General features: G+C 39.6%; 1 protein-coding gene across 2 annotated transcripts in view; it reads left to right on the forward strand.

Annotated features, from left to right (window-relative positions):
• paqr3a (progestin and adipoQ receptor family member IIIa) overlaps positions 1-18932 on the forward strand; it is a 102819-nt gene that overhangs the window by 14464 nt on the left and 69423 nt on the right. Inside the window, exon 5 of one of the 2 annotated variants that reach the window (XM_089130212.1) lies at positions 16502-16846. The exons of the other annotated variant lie outside the window; for it this stretch is intronic. Within the exon in view, the coding sequence (XP_088986338.1) occupies positions 16689-16846 (158 nt within the window). The 5' untranslated portion in view covers positions 16502-16688. The remainder of the gene's footprint in view (positions 1-16501; positions 16847-18932) is intronic. 2 annotated transcript variants of the gene reach the window in all.

An 18932-nucleotide genomic window follows, 5' to 3' on the forward strand; every position in this document is an offset into this window, starting at 1 on the left:
ACATTGAGAAAATCAGCAAGACACAGTTCTCTAGCTTCAGGTCTGACATCACCAGAGGACTTAAGTCACTCAGGATCTCGTTACTGCGCTGACAAGACAGATCCTAGTCTGAGACAGATCTAGTAGGCTGCCAAGGCCTGAGGATTAAAGATACAGTTTCTCGGTAGCTATCTTCATCATCATGGCAAGAAGTGCCATGATCCCTAGGTGTTTCCAGGAGGCTGAAGTGTCAATCACGGCTGGTTGAAACGGTCAGGTGTTAGACCAACGGAAGGCCGATGGATGGGAAGAAAATCATCATGACAGCTTTACAGTGTCAGCAGTCACATTTTGCCAAAAGCAACATTCATAGAGCATGTTTTGTGTGGCATTTAGAAATGGTTTGCTATGGGGAGTAATATAGTGTAGGACTAGTTCTGATGGCAGTTTTTGAAGCTATTTGTTTTATAGATCTATTAAAACACAGAAAACTCGCAAATCAAGCAGGCACAGAGCTGAATCCCTTCTCTTCTCTGTTAGCAAAAGTAATAGTATTTCTGCAGCCTTCTAACTGCTCTAACTTCTCTAATCATTATATTTTAAAGATGTTTTATTTCACTGAAGGAAAAAAAAATGCTGGACATGTAACGTCAACCGCAATCAAAAGTTTCTGCTAACCAGCTGTGAATGAACACTCAGAAAGTAAGCAGTAACCTCATAATTGCTAGTACTCACCTATGTCTGCCTATCAGCAGAACATTTAGGACAAATGTCTTATAGAGTTGTGTTCAGAATTATTGGCATCGTAAAAATAAAATTGCATTGTTAATCCTTTTGATCTTCCATTAAAAAAAAAAAATCACAAAAAGGAAACTTCCATTAAAGAAAAAGGGGAATTTAAAGGGGAAATGTTCCCCCCACTAAATAACATTTTCTCCCTAACGTGTATATATATATATATATATATATATATATATTGTCTTAATGCACGGTGATGAGGATGAGTGGTCAAAGACTCTCTAAGGATCACTGATGGAGAATTGCAGAGATTAGTTGAGTCTTGGGTGGTTCTATCAAAGAGCGCCTACATTACCGCACGTTGTTTGGGAAGGTTTCAAGAAAAAATATTTTAAAGACATTTAAATAGTGTTTACCTTGAATGCAATGTAAGTCGCTTTGGAGAAAAAAAAATATCTTTCAGATCTAGAAATGAGAAAGGAAGGTTTTCTGATACGATTCTCCTCAAATCAATCTTTGGAAAGGAGGCCTAAATCCCTATTAACTCTAACTGTAACATGTTCTGCAAGACTGACAGCAGTACATGTGGTGCTGACTACTAATTAAAGAGGGTGCCAGACAAATGCACAGAAATAGAGAAGGGAGGAAGAAAGTGATGAGAACTTTAGATGGAAAAAGAGAGGTTATAGAGATGTCAGTGGATCCAGAGTCCAGAAAGGAAAAAAAAAATTGTGAAAGTGAGATCATACACTGTAACCAGCTGTATATTGCTCAGACCAACTGACTGATTTTTACACAACAACGATGTACTAATAACAGATGACAATGTTGTCAGAATGATCCCTGCTCACAGGGATCTGCGAAAACGACAAAATTGGCTGTATTATCCACTGGCGATGTCACTTTGTCAAGAAACACCCCACAAACATGTAACAAACATGCTCGTGAGAGCATTAATACGTACGCGCATGATGTCACCGTTTTACACAAATTCTCGTTTTTGTTGTTTACATGGAGACAGTAAAAGGCATTGGTTTCAAAAGCTTGTGTTTTAAGGCCCCCAAAACGCAGCTGATGTGTAAATGAATGGCCAAAACACAGTTGAAAACAGGCAATTCGATGGGAAAGAGAGGGAATGCTAGGCGGTGCGAGAGGTCGGAGTCATTCAGTTCCGGGTGGAATTCAGGACATGGGAACCCATCGGTTGAGTTGAGGGAGCTACGAGAAATGTTGCAGCATCAACAACAGCAGATAAATGACCTCACCCAACCCCTCGCTCATAACCAATCACCCCGTTTTCATCGTCAATACCCTCCTTCCGATCGGTTGATTTGCAGGTGTTGTCAGCAACCGGGCCTTTTTGTTCAGGAGTGCAATGGGGAGCGCTGTCTCCGCCAAGGCCTCTTGCTGCCAAGGGCCCTGTCCCTTCGGCTTCCGAGTCGAGGTCGTTGCAGGTATTACCACCTTCGGGAAACTAGTACCCCCCGGGATGCACAGCTCAGTTGGGGGTGCTTTTGGCTCTCAATTCCCAAGTAGTAACGAGTCGGTATCTCGGTTGGTGTCCACATTCCATTGTTAAGATTGGGGGAGTCCCGGTGACCTGTTTACTTGATACTAGCTCCATGGTGTCGACGATTACAGAATGTTGCTTTAAGCAGCAGTTCGAACCACAGGGTCAGGATCACTTGCAATCGTGTCGTTGGCTGCAGCTCAGAGCGGATAATGGGCTTGAATAGGTTATATGGCAATTTTGCATTAAGGTACTCTCTAACTGCGGGGTGCTGGTTGTCTGAAATCCTAATGGCTGAGTACTGACGTTCCCTGCATTTTGGGGATGAATGTAGTCGCTGCTATAGGGAGCTTTTCTGGTAACATGGATCCGCCTTGTTCAAATTACCATTTGTGACACGTGACCCTTGTATTGTGCAGGCATTTCAGTACTTTGCAATAACACAGCATTGTTTCTGCAGTGGCTTTCAGCATGTTTCCTATAACAAGGTCTAACGTTCAGGGTTTTACATGGTGTGAGAAAGTCACATAAACCACATGAAATCTGATCTGAGAAGTCAGACTGATACAGATTTCTGGAAATCTGATTTGAATTGGATTTCAAACTACATATACAGCTAGAAATGCTTGCATTTAATTGGATTTCTGGCCATTCACTCAAGCCATTTCTGACACTGATCACAGACCCGCCTGCCAGACTGGGCGTACAAAGCGGTGAGGAATGTGATGTGGGACGGGTGATTGTACATCTGTATATATATGTAAGAGTTCATGTATGTGTAGGTGTGTCGCTATGCCTTGCATCATAATCTAGGTGCCTCAGTCCGCAGGATTGTCATAGCGATACACAGCAAGTTGCCATTGAGACAACCTTGATCAGGTCCCAGACAGAGCCAACAATCACCAGGTGGGGTGACAGTCATAGACACAGTCTCAGTCATAGACACAGTCTCAGCGCTGACAGCTCTGCCCACCACTTCAATCATGACGGGCAGCCTTGTGAGGCTTTGGACAGCTGTCACCGTCTTCTTAATTCCTCGATAAACCAGGGCAATGCCTAATCCAATCAGCAGAAAACCTATTATCATGGTTCCGAATAGGTAGATATCTTCAATGTCCTCCACGGAAATAGCCGCCAAACAAACGACCCCCACCTCTCCCACACTCCCACACCTCTCCTCCACGTCATGTGCAGGGGTCTGTAGTAAGTAGTTCCATTTGAATGAGGCAAACAAACACTTCAACGTAATTACCTAACCTGTTTAATAAATGTCATTGCAGTGTTTATGTTCATAACATGGCCATAATTCGGAAACTGGTCCCTATCTGCATTGAGTTGCAATTCCCAATTCTAAACAAAATCTGGTTAAATCTCCAGCAACACAACATAGTGGCATTTTATCCTGATTGAATCTGTGTTTTGTACAAAATAGTTGAATGAATGATTCAATGACTCACTAACTCATAAAGACAGTCACTTGTTTAATTCCTCAGTGCATCACTGTTTTTGAACAAATCAGTTGAGTGAATGAATTAATGCCTCGTTTAGAGTTCTCAACGGGCCTGAAAATTTCAACGGGCCCGTGGCCCGACTCGGACGCGCTGTACAATCTATTGCCGTTGCGGCGCCTATTCATTCCGGTGAAATCACAAAATAAAATGCACACAAACTTATAAAGATTGACTTACTAGTCCATCAACAAGATCGCCAGGTCAGCATCACCGTTGCATCCAGAGCTGCTTTTTAGCTCGCGCCAAGGAGTGAAAAGTCCGACCGAGTGGGACTCTTGTCAGGTTTCTCACACGGTCAGATTCTCTTTTCCTTTTCCTAATCTTCCGACCGCATTTTCTTTGCTTTTTCCATCGTCTAGTTGTATCACGTCTGAAATGCGTGCAAGCGCAGTGTTGACAACTATTTTCAAAGAAAAGTAGCTAACGCCATACCTGTTTAAATAAAAATCTTTACACAATAATAAATAAAAAGAACTCAAACAGCCAACCAGTGGGCAGGCTACGAGTTTTGAAACAAAATAGGCTTACCCTACAAACATAATCATATGCTTATAATAGGCATCGTGGAGGAAGATCAGTGCGTCCACAGTGGATGGACTGAGCCGTGTTCTCCTCTCGGCCAGCCACCCGCGATGCACTTTGCACGCAGCAGCCAGACTTTCTTCACGGTGAACAGCAGCGATGATGTAACTAAAAGTTACTGAAAAATACTCACCACTAATGCGCAGACTAACAGTCCCTGTGAATTGCACAAACACAGACAAATAGAGTGATACAAACAGCAGTGCTATTGGATTACATATTAGTTCTCTTGGAACACTGGTCAGCCAATCAAATCAGAGAAACAGACTAACTTTTTATGGCATTAGGCACTTTTTTATCAGCAAGCTTTTATCAAGTGAGTAGTCAGAGCTCTGCAGCTTTGTGGATGATTATCCGTTGGGTGGGTTTCCAAGTAGCTGGGTCCTATCACTTCTCAATGTGGGCCTCGGAGAGACAGAACTGACAGAGTGATGCAGAGAGCCTGTCCCTGCTAATGGCTGTTCCATTCTCCATCATTATCCCCATCATTAGGAAATTAGGGGGACAGAAGGTATTTACTGTAAACCTGCCACCTCCCCAGAAGAGATAAATAGAAACTGATAAATGTGACTCTACTAACGTCGCCCGACGATTAACCTTCCAATTACCCAACTCCAGCATATGCACATTTAATAATCATTAATACTTGATTATTGGTACTGATCTCTGAATGTCGCTGGTGGGTGTACATGTACAGTTTAGCTTAGAGGCACAGTTCGTCTTACTGTGTTGCTTTCTGTTTTTTCATCTGGAAGATACAGTGAGGCTGGTGTGTGTGTGTGTGTGTGTTGGTTCATGGTGATTCAGTACAAGGGCAAAGATCTTCCCGGCTGCACCCAGAGACCTTGTCAGTTTTAGTGGGAGAATTACACCAATGTGCAGTCTCAGCATTTGTTTTACCTTTGTATTTTGTATTTGACCTCTTAATGAGACAGTTGGGGCAATGAGAAAAACTTGCCACACACACATATACATACAGAAATCACACTAACTTGTCCTTGAATTAATGGATTTACATACAGCGCTGGATATTCAATCATTCCTACATCATTCAACGTATCGCAACAATGCTAAAATAATGAGATGTTTCATTGCACGTGAGAATAAGTTGATGATTACGCCACTATTGAATTTGCAATCGAATAATCAGGAAACAGATCAAGATGCTCTCAATGGATCCGTTTGATTGATGCAAATTTGCAAACAAACACTTTAAGATGCATAATCACTGCACCTGTTTAATGAAATAATGCTTAGCGGTGATTATGTTCATATTATGGCTGCGATTCGTAAAGCGGTCCCTGTATGGATTTAGTATTGAGTGCCAAATCCAAATTCTAATTCGTTCCTGTATCAAAGGAAGGGAAGATATGCCCGAACAAATTAAATAACAGAAGAGTCATTTTATAATAACAAACAAAAACAGGCTTTGCATGGGATGCCGCAATTAGGAGAGCCCTAATGATGGTAATTTAAGTTTTCATTCTGATCCCTCTAGTGACAGACAGAGTCTATCAATTACTGCATTAAACCACAGAGCAGCTGCAGCTGCAGTCACCCAAATTGTTGTCTAAACTGCTGTCGTCTCCTTCCCTTCCTTCTGCCTTAATTGCAGTTCAAGCAGTTCATCATAATCTATTTGCGCACAGCCAGTTATTCCTCTTTCTAGGGAGGGGAGGTCGGAGGTTTCAGTCATTAGCGTGCTAGCCGTCAGGTAAGCATGACACTGCCTGGGACAGTTGATCTCTGCAAAAAGAATTTGAAATAAAAGTCAAAAATGATTTGCTAATAAGATGCTTTGCTGTTTAGCATTAGTCTGTTTAAGGTGCATTGTTTACAGTCGCATTAACATCTTTCCAGGGCTACGTTCACCATGCCGAACGGGGGCTAAATCGCGTAAAATTTCCAACCACAGTCTGAGCGTGACAGACAAAAAAACAGGCGCTAGCTGCCAAACACTGCTTAAACGTGGCCTTTTCCCTCATTTCAAGCCACATCTTCTGCCTTTTGCACAAACACTGATCTGTTGTAGCAGAGTTATCAAGTAACAGATTTATGAAGCCTGTATTTGACTCAAGGGCTTTCTCCCCACGACTTCCTTCCTGAAACACTCTGGCCCAATAGACCATGAAGCTCTCAAAAATTCATGCATGTCCAAAAGTTTCCAAAGGAGCAGATGAAGGTAGCCGGGGAGAGGATCAGCTGGCCTGCGGTTTTCTTCAGCGTGCCAGGCCGTGGGATTGGCTGCAGGGCTGGGGGCCAACTTGACTGGCTGGCAGGCAAGAGGCTCGAACAGTTTGCTTGTGAAGAGCTGTGGAAAAAGAGGGAGAAGTGTGTGGGTGTTTATATGTGCGGATCTGCTGGACTAGCGAGCTGCAAAATGAGACAAAGCAAATGCTTGCATGTGTGTGTTTGACAGTGCTTATGATACTTTGAACATAGCTGAATTCATTTTGAATTGATGTTCTGTGGAGTATGCAGTATTCTACAAGAACATTTAATCTGATGCAAATCTATTTTCTTGTTTTGTCTTTATCGTAATATTAAAGATGAAAATTATTTTGACCGACATCAGTTTAATCACTACAACCACTACAACATCTATTAAAGATTGAATGAATTTATGCCCGTATATATGTGTGTGTGAATGTGTGTGTGCGCGCGCTAGTGAGCTTGAGTCTCAGATGGTCAAGCACTGCCGGAGGAGAGATTGTCAGTCTGTGGACTGAAGCAGCTTGCCAGAATAGCAAGTGCAAGCTTTAGGCTGTAAGTGGGGACATGGCTTGGGCGAAATGTTAAACCAAGGTCCTTTGTGTTATTGCTGACACTGAATTTCATCCGTTCCCCTGGAGGTGCAGGCTATGATTGCTAAAACATGGTCCAAGCATCCCAGCAATATGTAACACCGACACTCAAGAAAGAGTCATTGTGTTCAGCTTTATAGAACAGCAACATCTTCACACAGCATATCTTGTGTTAAGATTCTCTTTTATAAATATTATTATTATCATTTGCATTTGACTTCTAAAGAGTTTTGTTTTATTTCTTTATAGTACAAAGGATGTCCTTACTAGACGTCTAGTAATCCCAGCTGTCCTAAGTCCCAATTCCTAATAAAAGGCAGAAGATATTTCTTACAAGCAGTATAACTTTTAATTTAACTCATATCTGATCAGACAAACTTTGTTTACATGCAAATAATATGTTTCAAGAGCCACCATGTTCACGACACCATCTAATGTATTTGAAGAACAATTCGTCGAATGACAGTGCTTTATGCATTTTGGACATCAGGTCCTTTGTCTGAAGGCTATTTATGCAGTGAAAACTGCGTGTGTGATTGTTCTTCTTGCTCTTGTGGAAGCTCTGCAGACTGTGAAGCTACTTGCTGCTGGGGCCCAAGATGTTTTCAAATCTCCTCTGTTCACGTCTTGCTGAGGGTGGCCATCTGTTTTTTCATCTCCTGGTGAAACTGAATCTGTATGCTCTCTCACAGTGTTTGTCTCTCTCTTTTTAATTTCTCACTGTCTTTTAGGTTATGAGGACATTGTTAGCACGTTTTCTTACAGCTATCATAGATGACTAAGCTATTGTTTATTTTTTTGGTCTATCTAGCTTTTATTGCATGGGACAGTTTAGAAATACATAAAACACATGAATACATGAAAAAAAAACGTCATTTATGTCCCTGCTATATTTTCAATTTAGTTTCCTTTTTAATCATAATATTAGATAATGTCAAATCTTTCTTCCTTTTTTATACCTATTTACTTACAATATAATAACATGTTTCAAATGTTTTGAATCATTTTAATATAATTTTCTAATCAGATTCTGTATTCTCTTCAAATCAGCATATACTAGATTTCTGATGAACCTGAGAACATTAAGAGCTTGTCATCCCTCACAAACTCCTTTTTCCACATGAGAAGATTAAGCATCAGGGGTTGTCCACTTGAAATGTACGACCTGGAAAGTCAATTAATTACTATTCAAATTAATCAGGACATTAAAAAGCAAAAGCAGGGTCACAGTCAGGTGCTTCTTTCAGTAAATGTGCTGATTCCAATACTAATACATGAAAGGGTGACTTCAGCCATAGATCAAGGTAATTGCTGTATTAGGCAGCAAATTGGAGCTAGAATAACCAGATGCAAAGGAGATGGCCATATCCCACTTGTGTGATGGTTATTGTAAGTTCAAGGAGAGTTCAAGCATAGAGGAGATAATCACAGAGGGTCAAGTTCATTGAGACACAGAAGAAATTATCTTCTGCAAATACATGATTTTCCAAAGGGAATAATTTTCTTTGTGCTTATGGCAGTTCATACCTCATTTGATTTTCCATAAGTCTTTATTTTCCCTTCTCTATTACAGATGACTTTCTATAGCGTGGGTTAATGTGTTTCCGTTTCAGCATGCGGAGGTTTGCATATGTGAGCTGTAATATAAATATATATGCATCAAGAGCATGGAGCTTGGTTTCACTTTACTAGAAACACATTAAACAAGATATCAACCATAATTGTCAACAGTCATGGTCTTCAGTGCAAGTATCTGAATACTCTCTAATGTAAGAAATACACAAGATATCTCAATCTAAAATGTTTAAAACATATATATCTGTGTGTGTGTGTGTGTGTGTGTGTGTGCGCATGGCAATGAAATATAATCACAAAACTGACATTTTGACAAACAGAGACGCACCGTATATTATTTCATTTCAGTTCATCTTATAGCTAGAGAGCAAGTCAAGCTTGACAAAAGCCACTTGGAGGAGAATTCCTGCTGTGAGGTGCGACTAAACACAATCAGCCTCTCCGCTTCCTCCAATATCAGCATGCCCTTCAGTCTCCTACTAATTAAAGTGATACAACATCTCGCTGGCCACTGCACACATCTAATGATCGGTGTGACACACTCAAGTCCCTCTTCCTCACATTCTGAATTTTCTCTATTTAGATTTCAGTTTCTCTTTGTGTTGAGGGTCTCTGCAGTTAAGGACTAATTAAATAAATGGCATTTTCCATGATTTGAGTACCTTCACATTTTCATCTCATCACTTTATATACAGTACTTTTTAAACATTTTATGTGTTTTGGTGCGAGATTTATTAGATACAATGTTTGTTAAACTTTACAAGTAAAAATTGGTATTCATTTAAAGGTGCAATGAGTAAAATTTCTGTGGATCTATTGACAGAAATGCAATATAATATCCATAAAAAGATCCATAATGTGTTCAGTGGTGTATAAAGACTTTACTCAATGAACCATTATGTTTTTTTTACCTTAGAATGAGACATTTATATCTACATAACCGCGGGCACCCCCTTCTATGAAGGTCGACATATTGTGACGTCACGTTTCTACCGTAGCCGATAGCGGACAAACAGCGTTACAGAGCGCGTTTCGTTCATGCCGCAGAAAGCAAGAAGCTAGCCATAAACACTGTGAGTAGTGATCGCGAAGAGTTTTCAAAAGCAGAGAAAAAAAAAATACATTTTTAATTCATTATTATTTATTCATTTGTGTGTAGTAATTGGTGCCTAGAGGATGTGGAGGCACGCGTGATCTTACAATTGTGTCATTTTTGCAGCGCGCACCTTTGGGCTCATGCGGACGCGTCGAGTTTAAACAAGGCTTTACGCTTTAACCAGCTCAGCCACAGTAGCAGCTCATATAAGCCTGTTAAACTTTTACTACCCTGTTAGAAAAAATATATATAGTTGCATAGTTTCATGTGGTTCTTCTCCCTCGCTGTATTATGTGTTTGCTATGTGGGGAGAAATGTGCTGGTTACGTTCGTGAGATAATCGGCTGATTACTATTATTATATGTTAAGACCCTTGATCCTAACCTGACTATGGCTTTGTAAATTTCTTCCATGATGTGGTTTATAATGGACTGTGGTACAGAAACTTGGCTTACTCTGGCTATTCTCTGCTGTCTCAGACGACGATATGTTTGTTTCCCGTTTTAGCCACTGTAGCTTTTTCGAAAGGAAGGGATGAGCAGTGGGCTGGGTCATCAGTGCAACTCACAACCAAACCGCTAGATGCCTCTAAAATCTACACACTGCACCTTTAATTCATTTTTTTTTTCAATTGCGTACATGAATTATGAATTATTGAAATGAATTTGTCAATTTTTACTGACTATTTAACCCTATTATCCAAGGTATTGTTTGGAAAAATTCAAACTTTTAATTTATTAATGCATATATAAATGTATCAATAACTGCGAAATAACATTCGGCCCCAAGCTACTTTTTAAATTTGTAAAAAAAAAAAAAAAAAAATATTATTAACTGTAAAAATGCTGTAATAAATTCTAATAATTTAATTAAGCTATAATATTTATTTATTTACTTATTATGAAATCACACAAATTAGGATTTAAAACTAGACATGTCCCATTTTTGGTAATAGGGCTGCAAACATTTCAAATTTATAAAATGAATAGGGAAAAATACAGTGCATGATATTTAGTTTAGGTTGAAAAGTATGTTTTATTATTATTGGTTTCTCTTTTGCCTATTTATGGAAACTGCCAAATATGAAAATAGACTATAAAGTCAATAGAGTGAAAGGTTGATTTTTGCAAAAATGAATTCTTATATTCCCATATTTCAGTCAATCAGGTGTTGCTGTTGCCTGGGGAGCTAGTCAAATCTCCTCAGTACCAGCTCAGCTACAGTGCAAGCTACACTGAACAGAGTGACCTACTGTATATGTAATGTGTCCCTGACTCACCATTAACTTTGCTGAGATAACAGTTTTGATTGTATGACAAAATTGGGCTTCAGATTAGAGCAAGTACTGGCTACAATGTTTTATACCCTCTGTCAGTGAGGTTCCACCACATCAGCCTCAAACAAAGGGACGGTGATTTATCCACCATTTAAAAAAGCCAACTAGGAATTATCTGGAAAGGTCATCCTCAATTTCAGTATAGAAATGATCTTTTCCCACAATGTAATAAACATTTATCTGATCCTTTTATTAGCTTGATTAGAGATGACAGCTTAGTTAAGCCGTTTTGCCTGGCTGTGCAGGGTCGTGACAGTTAACGTTGCGAAAAGTTTCACTGGCCAGGTTTGGTATTCATTGAGATTTGGAGAGAGAGAGTGAAAAAGGCAAGGACGGCGTCCCGACTCTCTATACTGATATGGGCTGAAGGCGCTGCATGACCTGGTCATATTCATTTAGAAGCCAATAAATGTAGTCTTTCATCTTCACCTGATGCTTACTCTCGTCTGCAGCTGTGTGTGTGTGTGTGTGTGAAAAGGATGTCGCCATTTCCTTGTGTTATAGTTCAAGGTTTTATTACATCAAAAACTCTCATAAGCATTTTAAATAGCAAACAATGTTCAGTGTATTTTTCAATCTCGTAATATTGTGCAGAAAAGAAGATCCCGCTCTCGAGAAGTGAATCGCGCTTTCACTGTCCCTCGATGTGACTGGCTGTTTGCTATCCGGTGTCACAGCTAAACTCAGGATCTAAGCCTGAGTTGTGAAGTTGATTAGCAAGCATCATGGTACCAACAAAGCCTGATTGGATTGGCTTGGTTTGGTCAATTCAAAACTAATCCTGTAACCCTGACTTTGTTCACAAGGTTTTGGAAACATTTTTTTTAAAAATGGATTGAAACAAAGCAAAAAGAATTACACCTATCATGTGCTTCTCAGATATAGTCCCCTTAACATTACTGTTATCGTTTAGGAAGATGTAATGGCACGGCACAGCTTTCAGTCAAAATCAGTGGCTCACAGGGGAGAGGAGCAGTGACACGGGATCATTTACCTTGGAAATAGATTAAATAAACCTTTCATCTCTTTTCACGGCTCTATCCTCAAGGACGTCTCCCTCGCCTCTCAGATTAAATGCATTCTGTCTCCTTTTCTATCATTTGCACAGATGAATGTCAAGAAGCCTTTGAGAAGAGCCATTATTTGTCTATTTTAATGTTGCAGTATATTTATTCAGCTGTCAGGCACGGAGTCAAACGACGAGCCCGTTTCCACGGATGCGCCGATAATCAGAGTGCATATTTTAAAAACCTATAGCACAAATAACATAAAAGCACAAGCGAATCTGCGTCTGGCCTCGGTGTTCGTATCTGAAAAAGAGCCACTTAATGAGATTTATTGCAGACCTTGCCACAGTTGTAGTGGGTGAGGTGTCAGAATTAGTCATTGCCCTACAAGGTTAATTAGGTGATCATGTCTTTAAATAGCAAGATCACATTGCTCTTCATCATAGTTCCTTTCTCCCTCTCTCTCACCCGTCTCCTCCTCTCGCCTCTATTCTTCTTCCTTCCCGTGGCCAATGCCAGAGCTCGGGGAGCCCCCGCTCACAGAACCTGTCAGCCACTTTAAGAATGCTTGGCGCCCCGATGCAGGGCAAACGGGTAAGTTAGTGCGAAAGTGAAGTTGTCACTCAGCGACAGCAGAGGTGCGGTGTGGGACGGAGGAGCTAACGGCTCCTGTGCTACTCTGAATCCAGACCATCTGTGGCCCCAGCTGGAGCTCCGGCAATGGTCTGGCACTTGTTCCGTGCCATATTTACAGATCTAAACACAAATGGCTACTGCCTGATTGTTTCACGATTCATTAGTCAGACAAGCTCCAGTCTCTCGCCAGCCCAGCTGTTACAGAGTGAACCTTTGTCACTTAATAGGGCTGATTATAACTTTCCATCAAAAGTATTGATCTCTGGCCCCAGATCTCGATGAATTGTCAGGAGGTTAAAAAAAGAAAAAAGAAACAGGCGAAATTATATATATATATATATATATATATATATATATATATATATATATACATACATACAATCACCTTGTATCTTGCCTAAATGCCTGCGGCTTATGATGTTCCTCCACCTAAAATAGCAAAGGGAGCAAGAAAGCATATCTTCAGGTCAAGCGTTTTATTCCACGGGGGCCTATTGATTTCACATTAAGGAACAATAATGGCCCACAGTAAAATAACTCACTGATCTGGGACTCCAGACATGAGTTTGTATTGGCTTTCTGCCATTCTTGATCCTGCTCAACACTATGTGTTTAGATCTCTGTGTCAAAAAGGAGCAGGAAGCATATGGTGGTTTAAATGCCCATCTGCAGGACTGATCAAATGTTCATTTATTACCAATTTGCTTTGTTAACACACTATGATTGATCAGAGCTGAGGAAATCAGGCGACACACTTCAGAGGAAGGAACATCGTGTTTAACATTATGGGAGTAAATGAGAGCAAGAGAATAGCATCTCCTCCTCTCTCTCTCACACACTAACCTATACTAGACAACAGGAAGAATGCCTTTACGCTGCCCGAAGAAGGCTTGCACGCTAGACTAAGCATTTCATGCCTCAGAACCTTAAATAAGATATTTAATTAACATGTTATCAGCTAATTAGTTCATATTGATTAATGCACTATTAATTTTCTCCAGACTCAAATGAGTCTTTAATGACTACTGGACATCAAAGTACCGGTTGTATAATTAGTGACACAAGGCATTTTCAGTCATTCGAAATGTTGGACATAAAATAGCATTAAAAATTCAATTATATTTTACACACAAGGGAAAAGAAAGCAAAAAAAAAAAAATGTCGCAATAGAAGATAAAGCTTCTTAAAGAAGAAAATAAATCACCACCAATAAAACAATTTTTTAAAACTGTCCTGTCATTTTGTTCGTATCTGAAAAGCACAATTAGTTTTCAATCTGTCTTCATTCAGTCATCATTAAATCAATTATTTGTCTGCATATAACTTCACAGTGGGCTATCAGTCATCAGGTGCTGTTTGGTCTTCAGGGACAGATGCATGACATAGTTAATCCAGTTCTGCCATTGCACTTGAACTTGGCTCTTGTCCCCATGTAACCCCAGAGACACTGGACTGAACGGACACGGTGCATACACACAGCTGCAGGAATCAAAAATGCAGACGTCCAAAATGACCACTCTGACCTCTTTTTCTCTTAGTGCTGAAATCAAAAATGCATTGAAGACGTTCTGCATCTATCTGCAAGGGGCATAAGTTCAGGATGGCTTACAATCTTCTTATCATTTCCTCTTCTTCTATACCACGTACAGTAAGTGCCATGTCTCAAATGGTCCAAAGTGCATTCTACAGGGACCCTTCTGCCTCCAGTGCATCTGTCATGATGGAGACAGTTCCGGCCCCTCACACTGTTCTAAGTGATGTCTTCAGTATGGCTGCTTAGGAAATAATTGATGGGGTGCTTGGGATTTTTTAAGGCGAGGAGCCGTTAAGCATCCACTGAAGGAGCAGTTCTAATGTGACGCGTGATTCACTCTTTAGTGAGTCATAAAGGCCGTGACAGAATAACAGAGATCCCTCGCTAATCAGCCACTGATGCATTCCCTCAAATTTAGCCTAAAAGAGGAATGACGTTATGAGTGTCTACACACAATAATAGGTTTGTTCCGTGCCACAAGAGGAGAATACTAAAGATATTAATATGCTCAGATTTAAATTGACTTTTTGGTGTCAGGTTAGATGTGAACTACCAACAATACAACGCTCATTCAAAAATAACTTCTGGATATCTTTATCTTTTTTTTTTTTTTAACAGAACAGGATGTAAGAACCTAAAGCATGCAATTAGCACAAAAATATGATTGACTAAAAAAAAATGAACGGATGAACAAATGAATGAATGAACGAAAAATAGGCAAATAAAAGAACATTTTGCTCTATCACACCAATCAGCCCCCACAGCGCCCGCATCTCTACATGCTGGCCCAGTGAAAACATGTTCCAGTGCAGAGGTGTAGCCTACTGGCACTGAATCTCATTGCCTTCCATTGGTGTTATTGTCCATCAGGCCGAATGAAAAGGAGGAAAGGCTGCAGTACCTTCCCAGCAGATGGACACCAAATATGTGCATGATTTATCTGCCCAGTGATTAACTGTGAGAAACAACACCCCACCACATGGGTGAGATATATTCATGAAAATGCATTTTATAAAAAAAAAAAGAGCAGAAGAGGAAAAAAGAGAGACAGAACGATTATTGTGTTTGAAGCCGAACTCAACAGATGAGTCAATAAAACAGCTTAAATTGACAAGCGCTTGTTATATGGACAGCATTAACGCTAGCAGATGGAGCTACAACAACTCTGCATCATGCTGATGGACTGTGGAAAGAAGAGTGGGAGTCCCTGAAATGTGTTGTATTGCATTTGAAATATCACAAATGCATCTCTTAATTGAATCCGTCTACTCACAAAGTTTATTATCTCTTAGTCTACTGCTTGAGTTATTTTTAAGTTTTATTTACTGAATCAGTTCATATAGTGAGTGGGACAGAAAGAAACATTTCACCACCTGGGGCGTTTTTAAGCCATTGACAGGTTGTAACAGGGATTTGGCTACTGCTGAAACACAGATAAATATCCACCATTATTTCCACCAGTGTGGCTGGCTTTTGGACGTGAGATTGCTTCGGTCTTTGGCAAAGTATCGGGGAACATCAGCTCAAAATGCTTATTAATTGTTCACTAACAATATCCAATTAAAAAATGAGAGGATTAGTTTTGCTTCGGCTGTTGTTATTTGGAGAAGTTTTGCGGGGTCCAAATGAATAACAGATGAGTAACTGATTATATGCAATATAAGATTATATTACTTTTAAAATAATCATAATACAGTTTTTTTTAATTGATTGCATGATAACTTAATATTCACAAAATGGCAGCAAATTATTCCAAATTCATTGATTCTTTAATTCTTATTTAATTTTTAAATGTTCCTCTCTCGAGTCAGGTGACTGATGAAAAATTGAGAGGCTGCCCAGCATAAACGAAATAAAACATTTAATCTTTTTTTAGTTTGTGCTTTATTTTGAATGTTTTTATTTAAAAAAAATATTTATTAATTAGATTTTAACTTTAACTTTTAACTTATGTGAACCCCCTGTAGTTCCTTTACAAGCCCAAGTTAGAGAAACCCTGATGCAATGTAATGCACTTTATTCAAAATGTATAATGTATAATGTAATATAATGTAAAATATATAATGTATCATCACATTTGCAACCTTATGACACAGCAAAAACCAGATTTTTGATAACTTGTGCAATATATTTCATCACCTTTTTTTTCTCTAATATTACTCATTCACTCATCTTTCTTATACTGGACAACAGGAAACCAATTTATTTCTCGCCTGCCTCCAGCACCACCGTGCTCCTCTCTAAATATCCATTGGATATTGGCTGCCAAAATGAGGGCTAGAGAGAAAGCATTATACCTAATGGTGCTTCCCTCAGAGTTGCTGAGTGTGAGACCTGGCGTGAAACAGAGATATATGACCAGCGTGTCTGTGTTACCGAGATGATGCATGAACTCAACTGTGAAGATGGACCACTGCATGAAGGTCAGCGCTCAACCCCGGAGGTCCTGCGGTACTGCAGACATGCCACCCTCCTGCCCGGTCCAAAAGTCATTTGGAAGGAGACACCTGCTATTTGCAGTCATATTGCAGGCACGCGGTGAGAATATGAATATTTCATATCTTAGAGTTGGTGTCAATTATTCAGATAACCCCCACTTGCAGGCTAAATTAATTATGTTGATAGAACGAGAATAGATTTTTGGAGGTTAATATGATAATGTTTATATTGAGTGTGGCGTGATGGATACAAGTCATTACTATTAATTGAATTAATGACAGAATAGAGACATGAGGGTCATTTTGTCTTTGTATGTTAGATTGTAGCCTACTATGCTGTATGGCAGTATTGTTTTATAGAGCTTCTCACCAAATAAATAAATAGGTGGACTTTTTTCATTTGAGAATTTTTGTATAACTTTTCTTATTATCTTAAAGCTTCCACCAAGAATCCAATCCAATCTTTTGGTCTCCAGCCTGGTAACAGTAACATTTTTTTAACATCTTTCTCTCGTCTGACTGCTGATCTCTCGGCATTGTTGCCCCATTCTTGCAAACTTGTGGAAACAAAATAGTGCTATTCACAAACTCGGTTTACCATAATCTCCATTCCTTTATAGAGGTTTACCCTATGATTTATTTTTTTGTTCCAAACACGGAAATGTGAAAAAGGTCCCTTAGGAAACCTCTGAGTTCAGAAAACCATCATTGACCAATCAAAATCCAGTATTCCAGTGAGACCTGTAAAAAAAGAATAGAATAACTGCAGTTCATTTTGAGAACAGTGGTGAATTCCTGCTGGATATAATGCTAAATTTAGGTCCTCTCTGTGAGAATTTGATCAATGACCTTGCTCAGCTCTTAATGCTGCGATAGTTCAAAGTTACTAAATGTTTAACCTGCTGGGTGGGAGTTTCTGTCTCAGAAAAGCTTAATTAGCTAATTAAAGCTCTTCTTCATTAAAGGAACCCGCCGACTTTTTGAGGCTTTTGCTTATTCACCGTAGACCATTAGATAAGTCCATGCATACCTTTTTCATGTCCGTGCGTGCTAACTCTGTCTGACGCACCCACCGCTAGCCTAGCTTAGCACAAAGACTGGATGTAAATGGCTCCAGCTAGCATACTCCCAATAAGTGACAAAATAAAGCAAAACTGAACATGTTGTGATTTGTACAGTCACAGAGTGTACAAATAACAAGGTCATATGAGACGCAGCCATCTTTTAACCATATAAATATTGGGAACTATAATATTATCAAAAGGCGAAGCACTACTACTTGGGCGGAGTGATTACCGCAGCACCTGAGACCATGGTGAGGAGCAGAGAGTTTGTTCAGAGTTGGAGTAATAGAGTCAGCAATTATTAGATAGTAAAAGCATAGTTTACAATCATGGGTGTTCACTGTATTGTAAAGAGATGCGACAATAAACAGGGGAGACCAGGTGATCCCATGATGTTTCATAGAATTCCAACCAAAAACGCATCCTGATTAATAAATATCACAGAACACAAATAAAGAATTATTATTATAGGAATCAATATATTTTAAATTCAATTTATTACAGCTGAACCAATGTATTCAACAGTATATAGTACAGTAATGTTAGATAATTGCATTACAATAGGCTAGAATAAGGGGAAAGTAATAGGCAAACTGTTTTTGCAAAATGAACCCACTGACAGTATAATGGACATGGTCACTGTTTTTAAAAAGAGAAATTCATTAGCAAGGTGAAGGTTAGAGTCCTGAGTTTACCTATCGCGTTTGTGACAAAAAATATTAATATTAGGGCCTGCTCACAGATCACATCTTTTGCTTTCTCAAGTTCGTTATTTCAAATGCAGGCGCACAGTATATGCGCTCATAATGGAAGCTATGCACTCGTTTTCGAGATAAAAACATCTAAACTTTTCAGAATGCCGCAATTAACATGACAAGAACCAACCGGAGTGCAACCACCCTAGCGTTTTGGAAAAAGGAGAACGCGGCGCACCTGGTGTTCTCTACGCGTTTTTAGGCGCTATATGTGAATGGTGCCTACAGGGGATACATGATGGAGACCGGGAACAACTGCAATAGTAGTGACCACCCTATTCATATAATCGTGTCACTAATGTTACATTAGATCTGGCTAATGGCACTGTTACAGTAGGCTAGTTATCTAAATATATAATGGAACACT

This window comes from Pimephales promelas, chromosome 4 (assembly GCF_988280905.1).
Source record: "Pimephales promelas chromosome 4, fPimPro1.hap1.1, whole genome shotgun sequence".
In the NCBI taxonomy this organism is placed as follows: domain Eukaryota; kingdom Metazoa; phylum Chordata; class Actinopteri; order Cypriniformes; family Leuciscidae; genus Pimephales; species Pimephales promelas.